This window comes from Strongyloides ratti (assembly GCF_001040885.1).
Source record: "Strongyloides ratti genome assembly S_ratti_ED321, chromosome : 2".
NCBI classification, from domain to species: Eukaryota; Metazoa; Nematoda; class Chromadorea; order Rhabditida; family Strongyloididae; genus Strongyloides; species Strongyloides ratti.
In genome coordinates, this window is record NC_037308.1 from 2423654 (window position 1) to 2439259 (window position 15606).

Below are 15606 nucleotides of genomic sequence, written 5' to 3' on the forward strand. Positions count from 1 at the left end.
CCTTTAATTAAAAGGAGACAAAAAAATTAGACAAATGTATTTGAAAATAATTTTGTTAAAAAAAGAATTGACAAAGACATGTCAAAAATTTTAATGATTAGAGAAATATGATGCTGGTGATTCTAGAGATAAACATTTTTATTTGTAATATATAAATACGCAACAAACATCGATATACTACCAATGAAATATAGAGGGTGACGTCTAACACTGTGGTAAGGAAGATGCATTTTGCCAATACAACATGTTTGAAAAAAAGTTAGTCGCGTTTAATAAATATATATTAGCTTATGGTTTCAAAAAGTATTTTAGAAGTTTATATTTCCCATAATTGCAATATATTGTTAAAATATTTGTTAAATATTTGGGATTAAATTTTTTTTTATTAGTTTCGAGTTACCAAAAATAAATACTAATTCAATTTTTACCTATGTAAATAGCACAGTGACAATAATAAATATATACACCGAAATAAAAAAGAATACATACAATTATAAGAAAGTGATTTTTATCGGTCGTTGTTTCTAAATATATATATAATTTAACATTTTAAATTTAGTCTACATTAACAGTATTTTTTTATTCAAAAAAAAAAAATACTAAAAATCAAGGTCTTTTCAAAACGAAGAAATTAAAAAATATTTAACATATAGTATTTTTAATGCTATTCATAAGGATAATATAAATAATAATTATAACTTTGAAATAAGTCCTTCAAAAGTTTAATAATTTCTATGCTATACCGTTTTTATGACCATAAATTATTTTTTCATTCATAATAAAAATACAGATCATATTGAAAGACAAGATGGTACTTCTAGACAATGATAGACAAATGAAATTTTTTATTGTTATTAATAAAAAAATTTGATTGAACATTTAAATTAAAAATTATATAAAAAAATTTCTCTTTTAACATATATTTTTTGAAGATATTTTTTTAATTGATAAACATGTTAAATTCTAGTTGAATATTTTTAAAAAATCAAATACCAAAAATATATATTGTAATAACTTCTCTGTATATACTTTCTATGGTCTATTTTTGTCATGTGGTGACTTTATTCCAATGTATTTTAAATGCGCGGGAGGACTTAAATACAATGTTCTATTATAGAAGAAAAAAATCATTGATATTTGTGGCTTATTGAATTAAAAGTAGTTTGATTATGAAAACTAATAATAATTTAATCCACTTTTTTAATGATATTTAAAAGTAAAGGTTTATAAAATTATAAATATTGCTTTAGTAATTTTAAAGAAGTAGCAGTATTATTGTTTCAGTGAACTTTATCATAAATTTATTATTGATCAAAATGATGATTTTATATTTATATAGTTTAATTTTTTTCTTAATTAAAATTAATTATTTTATTTAAATTTTGTCAGGATTAATCAACTGAATTTTTTTTTCGTTATCATTTCTTTACAAAATTTATTTTTTTTTATTTTTAGTGAAATTGTTATAAATTCAAGTTTTTATCAATAATTTTTACAATGACAAACCAGCATACAATTATTAATTCCTATATTTCTCATTTTAACAGCAGATTTCCGGAATTAAAATTAACTACTGATGAATTAAAAAATCAAAGTGGAAGAGTAAGTTATATTTCAAATGTATATATAAAATTTGTTTAACAGAATAATTATATGGATAAATTATATAGTATATATGAGGCACTTGTTTATGGGTTGTCAAAAGAGGACTACTTCAATAGAGTTTTTGATGTATATTTAGAGGAAACAATTAGTGCATCAAGGAAACTTCAAAGATTTGGGGTTTTACATGAAAATTTGGTGCGATATTCAAAGGGTGAATGTGAAGTGAAATTTTATAAATTTTTTACTCCAGATATTCAGTTAATAATACAAATTTTTAAAATGTTAGAATCTTTTGAATGCGTTTCCGATGCCATTCGTGAAGATCATATAAAATTGACAAAAGAATATACTGATGAAGCTAATGAAAAGAAAGAGTTAAGTGATGAAATTGCTGAACTAGATGATGAATTAACAGATGATCCTACTTCCGTTATTATTAATGCAACAAATGAACTTAATGAGTTAAGAGATGAAAAGAGAAAATTACATGATGAATGTGTTAATTATAATACAACAACATCTTCCAAGCGTGAAACTTTATCTGCTGAGGGACAAAAAGTTGCTGAATTAAGAGAGAGATATGATAAACTTGAAGAATCTAGAAAAGGATATGAACATCGTTATCGATGCGAAGTTGCCAAGCTCGTTAATGATATAGATGATTTATTGAATGAGAGACAGCGTCTTACTGATTCTGAGAAAGCTGTTAAAAATGATACAATAATTTTTCATACAAAAATAGAACAAATTGAAGAAAAGAAAAAGTCAATTAATGAATTAGTTGATACAAATAATTACCTTGATAAGGAGATTGCTCTTGCTGAAGCTAAAGCAGCAGAGATAGATAAAATATCAGCTGATATTATAAAAATTGATAAAAACATTGAGCATACTCAAAGTAACATTGTGTCGTTAAAGAAAAAAATTCCAGCATTGACAAGTGACTATCAGACTCAACTTACAGAGAATGAAAATGATAGAAGAGAATTTAATGATGCAATGCGAAAACTGAAAGGAGAAATTTCAAATCTTTATGATAAGTTTAATAAACTTGTAGATTTGAAAATGGAAAAATGTATTGAATTAACAAAAATTCAAGAAGAAAGGAAAGCTTTAGAATTAGAGTTGGCTTCTTTAAAAGAAAATACTAAAAATGAAATAGCAAAAATTGAAGAGAGCTATAACAGTCATAAGAATAAAAAAAGAGATTTTCTTTATGATATGGTTGAATTCAGGAAAGAATCAAAACTTAGTTTATATGATCCAACTATTTATCAAAAAGAGTCAGATGTTAAAAATCTGGAAAATTTGGATAAGGAAGCCGTTTTTCATAAAAGATATCTTCAAGAACGTGGAGAAAGAAGAAAAAATAATGGTTCTATTTAATTTTGGTAAGTCGATTGGTTTTTACAGCCTCAATATTTATTAATTAGATTTTTGCTGATTGTATTTGTAATGAATTTTTGTGAATAAATTTTTTGTATATGTATTTATTTCTAGCTACAAAATTTTTTTATTTTTAAACAGATTATTCATATTGTTTCATATCATAAACAATGTTAGTGATTTTGTTTATCATTTTTTTCTAATTATGTTTATTAATTTGATTAAAAATTTTAAAGTTAAGACATGTTTATGAAATCTCAATATATTTTACATTGAGATCATATCTTCAGGTATCTTTTAAAGATTCTTCAAGGAGGATAATCTTTATTATGAAGATTTATTTATAGCAATTTTTTTATTTTTTAAAAGTCTTTTCAAAAATAAACAAAAATTTATTTACAAAAGTTTAAAACCCACTACAATTTAAATTAGCGAAAATCTAGATAATTAAAAAATTAATATTGGAACCGTAAAAATAAAAAGAAACAATGGCTCTACCAAGATTTATTAGTATCAGATTTTTTTTGATTAATTTATATTATATATGCCATATTTGTTCAATGAGAAGACATTCGTGAACTAGCCTATGTTATTAAAAATATTACATAGTATTTTTATGACTCAACGAAGATACGAGATTAGCAAAAATGCTCCAAATGCGATTTTTCTTTTCAGGGGGAGGATTTAATTCTGAATCACTGTTTTCTTTGTTACAGAATGTCGAATCAAATTTCCTTTTGTTTGGTCGAATTAATTTAGTAGGTGAAATACCATTTCCTTCGTTACCTATATTCTCAAAAACTATTTCATCATTATCCATATGGCGTAATCTTTCAAGACTATCAAAACTCTTACTTAATGTTTCTGAATTTCTGAGCGGTGTAGGTTGGGTAGGTAATGCTGTCAAGGAGTTGAAATGTTTTATATCAGATTTATCATGTTTTCCCTTGGTAAATTTAAATAAAGGTAATTTTTTTATGAAATATGAAAATATGTTCTTTGGTACAGAATCAGAAGAGGAATTTGTACCTTCAACATTTTTAATTTCAGCAAGAGTAGTTTTACTTTCTTTTCTAGTGATATTTTTACACATCTCCTTAATCTTCGATTTAGCTAGATCAATTCTAAGTAGCATTATTGTACAACGTCTGCAGTTATAACCATGAACTAAACAAACTACTTTTTCATCAATTGTTTTCATTGATAAAGATTTCACATCTTCTTTTGAATCATCACTTAATATATTTAAAATTTTCTTTTGATCTTTTGATACTTTTACAAAGCAAGGTTTTTCATAAAAAACATACCCACCATCACTGGTTTCACCAACTTTTTCTTTAATATTCATGTTGTTCGTTTCTTCTTCAACTTCATAACCGGGTCCAATTACACATGTTGCATTTTTGTATGCTGGATCTTTTGGTCCATTATAACATATATTTACTTCTGTAGTACGAAATCTTTCCTGTGATTTTGGTTTAATAACAACACAATCTCTAGGATAAATCGTCAATTCTTCATCTAAATTGAATGGAATAGAAGGTTTTTCACTTTTCATAGTTGAATCATTATCATCTTTATTGGTATATTTGCACATTATTGCGATTGCTGTAATATTATCAGACCTAATATAACTTTGTGGATTTAAGGCATTTTTGACAATAATTCTTGCATAGTTATTTCTGTCAAGTCCATTTTCTTTACAATTTTCTTGAGATTCATGTTTTGTATCAGTTATTATTTTTGCTATATGTTCCTCACCTAAAACTCCCGTTACACCATCACTACATAAAATAAAACCCATGAAATCATCTTCTATTTCTATTGTAAAACAATCTGGTTCAGGACTTACGACATATCTATTAGTCATATGATTGTAACTCCAAAAATCTCCCAATGAACGAGATATTGCAAGGAAAGGTATATCAAAAGATGGTCGTGTTGATGTCGAAGAAGGATTCAAAGAACGTTGCCAAACAACACGATGACAATTACTTTTCTTAACTACTCTTCCTCCATAATTTTGTATTCTTTCTAATTCTGTTTTGTCATTAGGTTTATGTTCTTTTGTCGCCATGTCAACATAAATAGTATTTAAATTATGATTTTGCCTTACCACAAAAATTGCTGAATCACCAACATGTCCAACGTAAAGTTTTTTATTTCTTATAAACATTGTCGTCACTGTGGTACCTGCTGTAGAATTATACCCGTTTTGATTTTTTTTCCATTTAACATGTTCCTGTTCCATATTATCATGGGTCATTAGAAAACCATTTTTTATAGCTTGGAGAAATTCATTATCATTATCACTCAAAAAACCTTTTTCTAATTTTATGTTTTCAAGTAAATGATTTCGAGTATATTTACTTGCTTCATCACCCCCATGACCGTCATATACACCAGCAAAAATATATTCTAATTCATCATTTTCATTTCGTTTCATATCTAATTGACATCTATCTTCCATATATTTTCTACCACCCTATATTTCAAAATAATATTATTTCAATAAATTTTTGTAAAATAAACTTACTTGTTTAGAACATGCTGTAATATGAAAATTCATATATAATTTAGAAGTTTCATTTTGATTTGTAATATTCGATGGATTTTCCACAAATAATTCATGATTACTTTCATTTCCCATAACACTATAAAATATTTAAATTAATAATCTTTTTATGAGTATTTTGATAATTTAAATTTTGATTAAACAAATATTAATGATAAATAGTAACAATTAAATTTTAACATATACATGCACCCAAATACAATTCATGTAATAATACGAAGAACAAATTAATTATTATTTAAAATATGATAACAACACTTATATGAAGATATATTCTTCTGTTTCAACCTTTATAAATTGTGGTAAACAATGAATAATACCAATATATGACTTTGACGTAAATATACAAATGTAGAGGGGGATAAATCTACGCTTTAAATAATAATGCGTCAAGCGTCTAACAAAAAATTTATAAATAATGGTAAGATGGAAGAAATTATCTATCTTCAGTGTATATAATGACATTTTACTTGAAAATACGCAAGAAGGATATGAAAATATTAAATTTACTAAGATGTAATAAATTATAATAAAAAAAATATACAACAAAAATTAATGCTACTAGATTTTAAAAAATTATGGCATTTATAAGATTATTTATGAGAAATACAAAATTAAGTATTATTAAAGAATCAAGAAGTCTAAGTATTAGTAGTAAAAAAAAAATATTTTTATATTATGTTTATGGAGAAAGTGATAAGTATTTCCCCAACTTATGCCATCTTAAAAAATTAAAAAAATGTGAAAAGGAGAATAAGTTAATACAAAATTAAAAAAAAAACTTTAATCTTAAATAGATTAAATTCAACAAATTTTAAATTTGGAAAGAAGTTACGCTTTTTTTTTGGCCACCAATTACTTTAATGATTTTTGTGTCTTCGTGACCTCTGATTTGTAGGTTACAGACAATAGATACCTTATAAAAGAGAATAATGTGACAAAACACAACTTTATATATAAAGTTTTCTACTCTGCTATACTTATATGGTTAAATAAACATATATTTTTTAGAAAGTAATTTTATTATTATAACTAAAATTATTTTAATACTCACTATATTAATATTTTGTAAGCTACTTATTTAAAATAAAAAAAAAATGTACAACTAATTACAGAAATTAAATCATAAAAAAAAAATTTATGGAAACAATACATAGATATATGTATAAAATACTTTAGACATACTTCCTTGATACTGCATACTTTATACTATGTATTTTATCAAACTATATAAAAATCAAAAAAAAAAGATTTCAAAATGTATTGATATTTATGACGTTCTTTAATAAAATGCTCTTCGTACAAATGGATGTTTGTATTAGTGATACACAAAAAAAAAAAAAAATAGTTACAATAAAGTATGACTAAACTTTTTTTTAATACAGAAAAAACTTTTTGTACATGTTGGCCTGTTAAGATATAAAAAACTTTATGATTTGTTTTTTTATATTTAAAACTATATTTCCAGTATTTATAAATATTTATTTTGTCAGTTTTTAGTTATTAAAGTTTACAAAAAGTTTAATTTTGGATAAGAAATAGATGTTATATATAATTAAGTTATAAACACTTTTCTAGTTAATTTAAAATTTTAAAAAAAAAGAGCCATATATTATAATAGTTGTCATGTGGATTTTTTGATAAACTAGTTGTAACTTAATGGTAATATAGAAGTCTTTGTCGAAGACTATTTACATAGATGAAAACTGTACTTGTAAAATATCTGAAGTTATATTAGAGTTTTAATATTTAAATATTGTCACGATTTGTCTATTTATAAAATAACTAAATTGTAAAGGTATAAAAAAATATTATAAATAACTATAAATACCACAAATGGCATTATATAATAACAATACATTAAGGTTTTTAGCGATAACAAAAGTTAATATTATTTATTTTGTGGAATAGTATATGCTTCAAATTTTATCTAGGAAATAGTAATTTAATATAATAAAATTATGTATAAAAAGATTTTTGCAATAATTTTTATTTTAAGTAACATTAAATGTTTCGTTTATTAAAATATAAATCATTCAATATATTCAAATGACATAGATATTTCATTGGATATGATACTTTGAATAATTTTATGATTTTATCAAAAAAAAACTTTTCAATATTTTTTAATAATTCTTTTTAAATTATATTTGCACTTTAGGAAACATTTGGAAGAAAATAAATAAATAAATTTTGTTTCAAATATACAGAGGAAAAAAGTTTAAAAAAATGAGTGGAAGTCTATCGATATGTGCTATTCCGGAAGAATTAAAGATGAGACTGAAGAAATTTCGTTTTTCAAAAAGTAAAAATATCAATGCATTAATTTGTATGTTTTTTTTTTGGTCATTCAAAATATTATATATATATATATATTATTTTAAAATATTATTTGCAGTGAAAGTTAACCGTGAAACACAAAATATATTTGTTGAAGAGGAATTTGAGGATTGTGATATTGATGAAATAAAAAATGAACTACCTGTTCAACAGCCACGTTTCTTACTCATCAGTTATCCAATGAAATCAAATGACGGGAGAGAAACATTCCCTATGTGTTTGATTTATTATTCTCCTGACTCTTGTAATCCAGAAACTCAGATGCTTTATGCTGGGACAAGAAATACATTAGTATCTGAGTGTGAATTAACAAAGGTATATAATTTTTATTATAAAAAAATAATTAACTATTTTTTCCAGAATTTTGAACTTAGAGAATTAGAAGATTTTTCAAATGAATGGCTTGAATCACATTTAAAATAATTATTTATTGAATTATTTTTTATTTTAATTTTAAAAAATTTGTTATGATTATTCAAATAAATTTGTGATTTCTTTTTAAAAAAAAATTAAAGTTAGAAGTAAAGCTAAAACGTTGTTCCAATGAATAAAAGATATTAAGTTTTTTCCTTTTTTTATAAGAATCTAATTTATTAATTATGTCTAAAGAATTACCATCACTAAATTATCAACAACGTCAAAATCTTAAATTTATAAAACAAGAAGATCCTCCTTTTATTCAGGAGATGATGAAAAAAGTTGGATATCAAGAAGTAACGATAAATGATAAGGTTTGTACTTTTATTGTTAAAAATAAAATTAAAATTATTTTTTGTAAAATTTATAGTTTTATAATAAAGATAATTATGAAGAAATTAAAGAAGATGAGAAGGATGATTTTAAACCTCAAGTTGTGGTATTAGATAAAACTAAACATTTGACACAAGAAGAAGTTGATATTGAACTTCTAAAACAAAAGGAGGCTGAAGACAAGAAATCGATTGAAGAAGGTAAGATTATATTTAGGAAGAAGAAAAAAATAAATGAAGAAGGAAGTAAAAAAGAAAAAATTAAAAAAAATGATTCTGATGATGAAGAACCAAAAAAGAAAAAAGGAAAATCCGTAAATACAAATTTACTTTCATTCTTCAATGATGAAGAGGAGTATTAAAAAAAATGAATAACATCTCACTCATTGTGTAAAAGTATTTTTTCTTTTCAAATTTACTTATACTCCCCTAACGTATCCTACATCTCTTTTTTTTAACATTAAAAATAAAACATCTAAATAAAAGTTAATTATTTTCTCTTTCCTATACTTTTGAATATGATAATGATAAAAATCGTTGAAATTCTTACAATATTGATATAATGTATTATAATTTATTATTATTTTTTTTTTGCCATATAAAAAAAAATATTTTATCTATCAAATAATTTATATTTTAAATTGTTATTATCTCATTTTGTCTTCGCAGACTTTGTTATTGTATTTTATAATTTTTTTTTTCTCAATTAAGTAATATCCTTTAAAATATAATTATAATTATTATTTAAACTACAGTTATTATTATTTTATTTTTTTATTTTGACATTAGGTAACATAAATACTTTTGATGCGCAGAACAAAAAAAAAAAAAAAATTTTTGCTGTTTAGATGTGTTGACACATAAGTACCAAGAAAATACTATATGCGCACACCAATGTATAAAATGACCTTGTTTAGACACATATAGATAGAAAATACATTTATTTTCTTGATATAGCTAAGATATACACTTGTATTAAAGTTGGCATTTTTAGTTTTTATTAATTGTTTTAATGTACCACCCTCCTAAAGCAACAATATAACTATTTTTTTTTTTTTCCTCATATTTTGTGAAACATTTTTTGAACTTCACTTTTTACTACTAATAAATAGAATGACAAAAATAAGTTGATTTATATGTTAGATATATTTATATATCTAATATAAAATTAGAATAATTTATATCTTTTTATAACAGTTAAACATTAATGACAAACTTTGTAAATTAAGTGTTAAATAATTTGGCAAGGGTAATAATCGATAAGAAATTAAAACTAATACTTTGTTTTCGCAATTATTTCTTATCATAACAAGATTAGTTAAAGAGATATGTACAAAAATTATAAAATTCCTATACTGATAGTTATGTTTATACTTATATATTAAAAATGCTTTATGTATATAAATTCTTGAAGTTCAGCGCATCATAAAAATCATTTAATATATTTTATTTATATAGATGCTATTTTTTCTTAAAAGTATTTCAATTGTATATGTTGCCATATATATAATATTAAAAAAAGTTTATATGTTTAAAAGAGAAGTAATGTAGTTAATAACATATTGTTCTATGTATATAAAATATATATACTTTTGATGACAGAATTTAAAATATATATTTTTTTATTTTTATTTTTTTGTAAAATAATCAAAAAGTAAAAAAAAAAAGTAGAAAAATTGATTTTTATAAATAAACTTATTAGGAGTTAAATTTTATAATAAAAAATGTACCTAAGTTAAATTATGTTAATTTACAAAAGACTTCTTTAACTATAATCCATTAAGCGTAATGCTATTAACTTATTGATAATTTATTGATTACAAGTGAGCAAACAAGCAAGCCCTGAGTCTTGGATGCTTTCCATTATTATTCGCAGCAAGTCTCATATTGCCTTCAAAATTATCCTTTGCCACGTGTTTCTATTTTTTTTTTTTTAAATTTTAAATTATGTACTGTTCATTATTATTAATAGATACAATAAACAACGCAATGATCATTGGATCTTTTTTACTTTTATAATAACATATCTTTTGTTTTTTTTTTGTATATTTATCTTTTATAATCTTTATCTACTTAGGATGATCAAACAATTTCTTTTAATAACTATTTTATATAAATCTCTTTTTACTTATAAATCTTTTAATAATTTTACTTAATCTAAATTTCAAATGATAAAAATTTTATAAATATCTCATGATTTGAGAAAGACTGTTAAAAAAAAGTATTCAGTAAATAAACATATTTTAGTTCTGTAAAAGGTTAATATATATAAATATATATATATATATATATGCTATCAGTATTTTTATATAACCAATATTTTAACTTACAATTTTTTATTTTATCTCACAACATATACATAGTAGGTTTATATTTCACTATGAATTGTGTAGTCAAAAATTGCACCCAAGAAATATGTTATTTCATTAATTTTTCTATATCAATTATATTTTTACTTACTTTATCATACATATATATAATTTTTATTCTTTAATTTTTGGAAATTTTAATTTTACAGAGGATAAATATTTATTTTATATTAATTTATTATATTCAAAAAGCTAAAAAACATTATTATTACTTTTTTTTACATAATTTATATTTTATTCATATCTTTTGGGGTGTAACTATTAATAAATTTATATTCTTTTTCTTTATTAAAAATATCAAATCCATAACAAGAAATAAATATTTAACTAATATTTTAATTTATCTAAATTTAAAGTATCCTTTTTATATATTAATGATTTAAAACCCTCAAAACACATATTTCCTGATCATGTTATTATTTTCTTTATATATAAAAATATATAGTATATATATATACCTGAAGTTGGATGCTTTCTTTTTTGTTAGATAATACATAATGATTGTATCACATTGTTACTAAACAAACGTTTTAGTTGTGAAATATAAATACAATTTTAAATTACCTCAACATTTTTAATCACCTTTCAGACTTCACATCTTTATATTGGGCATACGCATATTCTTTTTCATTTATTACTTCGTTCATTTGCTTACTTGCTTTCTCCTTAAGAGTCATTTCCTCTCCGCCTATGTATAAAATAATTGTCGTGTATTAATTTTCCTATTACCCCTAGATGCCCGGATCTTCTTCAGATTTTATATATTGATTATACCAACTTTTTATCTTCTTATGGTAAAAAAAAATTTTTTTTTCTTAATTATAGTAAGTATAATAATCAAGATTATTACAACTGTATTTTTTTTTAAGATACTTATATTTTATGAAGTGTAATATGTGGGCATTTTACGTAATTACTGACAAAATAATATTTATAATTACGTGTCACTCAGTTATATTTTTATTAATATTAACAATAAGCATGTTATTTTTTTGTATTTGTTTTTTTTTTTTTTTTATTATTCCATATAGGGATGATTAATAATTATATAAAAATATTCTCATATTTCATATAATCTTACCACATGAAAAATGAATATAATATTCCCAATATTTAATATAAAAAAAGTTATAAATTAAGTAGAAGAAAAAATTCTTTTTCAAATAGTTTCATACTTGCTTGTTCTAGATACTATAATTGTAAATCTAATCGACGCGGCTCTGCCTCCTATTGATTGACCAGAAACGAAAACGGCCACTTCGTATTGTGTTTGACACAAGATAGAGAATAAAGAATGAAGAAAAACTATCACACTAGATTGAGTTTACAATTAGCGGTAATATATTTTGTCCGCTTGTTTTTAAATGATACAAGATTTTTTATATTCATTATATTAAGATCTTAAAAATTTTTTTTTTATTATCTTTCATTTAAATGATATCGCTATATCAATTCTAAAACAATATTATTATAATATATATATATAAATAATTTTTTTTTTTTTTATTTTTAGGGAATAATATTTTATTTTATTTTTTTGTTGCTATAACTGTATATGCTGTTTAATTAAAATCAAAGACATCTCTCATACTCTTTTATTAATATTAATACATTTGAACTGGTAAAATAATACACAATACATTTAATGCCGTGTAAATCATTTCACAATATTGCTATATTATTATAATATTATTAAAATAATTATATATTTTGTATACAAATACTTTTTTTGAGTTATATATATATGATAGTGTAAAAGGAAGAATTTCGTAACTCTGATGCAAGTTCATAGTATAGTTATGGAAAATTCCAGTGAAAACCACTTACCTCAGACGATGAATTTTTCTGGTATCGATAATGAGAAAATTAAGGGTAAAGACGATTCTGTATTGAGTGTAGATAATTCTCAAGATAATGCTGATGAGACTCATGATCCTTCATTACGAAGATCAACAAGAGTCTCTGCCTTAAAAGCACAGGAAAAGATAAAGTTAAAAGATTCTGTAGTATCAGAGGTCAATATGGTTGAACCTGTTATTCCAACAGAAGATTGTCAACCTGTAAAGAAGAAACCTAAAATTGTTCATCCAGAGATGCTTGATCAATACCATTGTTCATTTGGTGTAAAACTTGTTGATGACGAGGTTTGTTTAATGTCTGATGGTAGCGAAATATCTTCTTTAAATGGTGATGAAGTTGATGAAATGAAACAAGTCATGGAAGATAAACAGGCACATCAATCAACGGAAAGTGAAAAAAGGGAACAAATGATTGAGATAAAACATTTAAAAGCCGCTTTAAGACAGGAGGAAGCAAAACTTTTAGTGATGAATAAAATAAGAACATTACAACAATCAAATATTAAACAGGTAATTTTATTTTTATTATATGTGATATATGATAATTGATTATTTTTTTTTTATAGGATCATAAGAAAAACACCACACAATATGTCAGTAATGGTTTTAAATCATCCACATCAACCCCTCATTCAAGTAGAAATTCTAGTAATAGATTTACTAATCAAAATGGTACTAATTTGGATCAATTAAAAAATTCAGACTCAGCGGGATTACAACAATTATCTCAATTTTTTCAAAGAATTTTTTCTTCAAATATACTTGCTCCAGGTATTCAAAATCAGGCTAAAGAATTTTTAGCCCTTTTAGCAGAAAGTCAAAAGAATAATCCACAAGCAGCTGCTGCTCTACAACAAGCTGCATTACAAATGTTCAATAAAATTAAAGCAACTATGCCTATTTCTAGTAATAATGTTAATACTAATTCTAAAACGGCACCACAACAGCAACCTGTAAATAATATTCAACAACCTCCTACAAATGTACCTAAAACTACTTCACAACCTCAGTCATCTGTTCTTCAACAACAACAACAACAACAAAATAATGAGGAAAGACGTAAACAGATAAGATGCCAATTAAGAAAACATGTAGAAGATAATTTAAGAACAGTTATTAAATGGCCTGAAATATTAAGAAATAACTTTAATTTTGTTCCAAATGCTATGACACAAGATTTTACTGGTTTACATGGATTGAATAATGTTGTACAAAAAAATCTTAAAGATAAATCAGTATCAATAAAAATTGATGTTGATCTATACGAGTGTTCAATTTGTGGAACTGATTGGACTCCAACATGGAGAGCAATTGGTGATTCAGAAAATGAAGAAGATCTCAAAATTGCTTGTGATAAATGTGCTAAAGAAGTTAAATTAAAAGCAATAACTGAAAAATATACAGAGTATCTTTTTAAATTTTTAGATCAAATTGCTAAACAGGAAAGTGAATTAGAAGCTCAAATAGAAGCTGGTAAATTTGATATACAAGTTCAACAACAACCTGTTCAACAGCAATCACAATCTTCAGCACCATCTAAACAGGCACCAACAACTGCTACAAATATTTCTACAAAACAACCTAAATCAAATACAATAGTTAATGGAGTAACATCAAATGTATCTCATCAAAAACAATCTGTGCCTTCAACATCCAACATTCCAAAACAGCAATCTCAAAAGGCTGGTTCAAAAAGATCTGCACCCATTCCAGCAACAGCAAGTAGTTCGTCATCATCATCAACACCAACAACAAATCTTTTCACCAATCCTACTACAGCTCAATATGCTCAACTATTAAGTGCAGCATTGGCTAATAAAAATCAGGTAAATAATCCTCAACAAAGTTTAGCTATTCTTGCTTTAAATCAACAACTTGCAAATAATCCGGCAGCAAGAGGAGGTATATTACAAAACTTGAGTGCAAATCCGGTAGCAGTGACTGCTTTTGTTCAAGCTATGACTAATCCAAATAATCAACAAGCAATGTTTTTGAAAGCTATCTTAGATGCTCAGGCTCAAAATCAAAAACAACAAGCTGAACTTGTTAAAAAGATGGCTGAACAAGCATTACAACAACAACAACAAAATTTACGGAATCAACAAGCTGCAAAGGCAAGTCAAGCGGCAGCAGCAGCAGCAAAAATGGCTGCATCTTTGAATACTAATAATGATGGTAGTCAAAATGCTGCTGCAGCAATACAAAATAATGAAATGTTGAAGAGAATTTTAGCAATGGCCCAAGTGGATCCTGGTTTGGCATCATTAATCAAAAGCAATCCATCTATGATTCACCAATATTTGGCGCAGCAAAGTTTACAAAATGCTGGTAAAAAATGAGTCATTTAATGTTCCTTATTATTAATCCTATATATATAGGCGAAAAATGAGTTGTGAAAATTTTTTTCGATTTTTTAATTTTTAATAAAATTTTCTAAGATAAAAAAAAAGTGCAGTCATTTTTCCAAACAATTATTTTTTCACATATATTGCAGCAAATATAGCATATGTTACAAAATGGTTAATTGAAAGGATTTTGAAATGGAATGTTTACCTGAAATCTAAAGGAAGTTGGAAAAAAAATGTTCTTAATGTTAACTTTTTGTTGAAAATAATTTTGAAGATTGACTTAAAATTTCTCAAATTTTTAAAGGTCCATTACATTTTTTAAAAAATCACTTATTTAATGAAATCAAAAAGACATGTCGGGCCAATTTGTTTCTC

The 15606-nt window shown here is 24.1% G+C and overlaps 5 protein-coding genes across 5 annotated transcripts; 4 read left to right on the plus strand and 1 right to left on the minus strand.

The window, feature by feature from the left end:
* Positions 1–1497: 1497 nt before the first annotated feature.
* Positions 1498–2991, plus strand: SRAE_2000075500 (Hypothetical protein; the record flags this gene model as incomplete). Its single annotated transcript, XM_024651626.1, has 2 exons — positions 1498–1602; positions 1645–2991. 2 exons carry the CDS (start codon positions 1498–1500, stop codon positions 2989–2991), a joined length of 1452 nt encoding a protein of 483 aa, XP_024505285.1.
* Positions 2992–3592: 601 nt separating this feature from the next.
* On the minus strand, positions 3593–5641 carry SRAE_2000075600 (Protein phosphatase 2C (PP2C)-like domain-containing protein; the record flags this gene model as incomplete). Its single annotated transcript, XM_024651627.1, has 2 exons — positions 3593–5476; positions 5528–5641. 2 exons carry the CDS (start codon positions 5639–5641, stop codon positions 3593–3595), a joined length of 1998 nt encoding a protein of 665 aa, XP_024505286.1.
* A 2154-nt stretch (positions 5642–7795) lies between these two features.
* On the plus strand, positions 7796–8329 carry SRAE_2000075700 (Glia maturation factor, beta; the record flags this gene model as incomplete). Its single annotated transcript, XM_024651628.1, has 3 exons — positions 7796–7895; positions 7965–8221; positions 8267–8329. 3 exons carry the CDS (start codon positions 7796–7798, stop codon positions 8327–8329), a joined length of 420 nt encoding a protein of 139 aa, XP_024505287.1.
* A 176-nt stretch (positions 8330–8505) lies between these two features.
* Positions 8506–9017, plus strand: SRAE_2000075800 (Domain of unknown function DUF4604 domain-containing protein; the record flags this gene model as incomplete). Its single annotated transcript, XM_024651630.1, has 2 exons — positions 8506–8637; positions 8694–9017. 2 exons carry the CDS (start codon positions 8506–8508, stop codon positions 9015–9017), a joined length of 456 nt encoding a protein of 151 aa, XP_024505288.1.
* A 3785-nt stretch (positions 9018–12802) lies between these two features.
* Positions 12803–15272, plus strand: SRAE_2000075900 (Zinc finger, NHR/GATA-type domain-containing protein; the record flags this gene model as incomplete). The annotated part of the gene is made up of 3 exons (XM_024651631.1): positions 12803–13393; positions 13450–15211; positions 15262–15272. The coding sequence occupies 3 exons, from the start codon at positions 12803–12805 to the stop codon at positions 15270–15272; spliced, it is 2364 nt and encodes a 787-aa protein (XP_024505289.1).
* Positions 15273–15606: the final 334 nt, after the last annotated feature.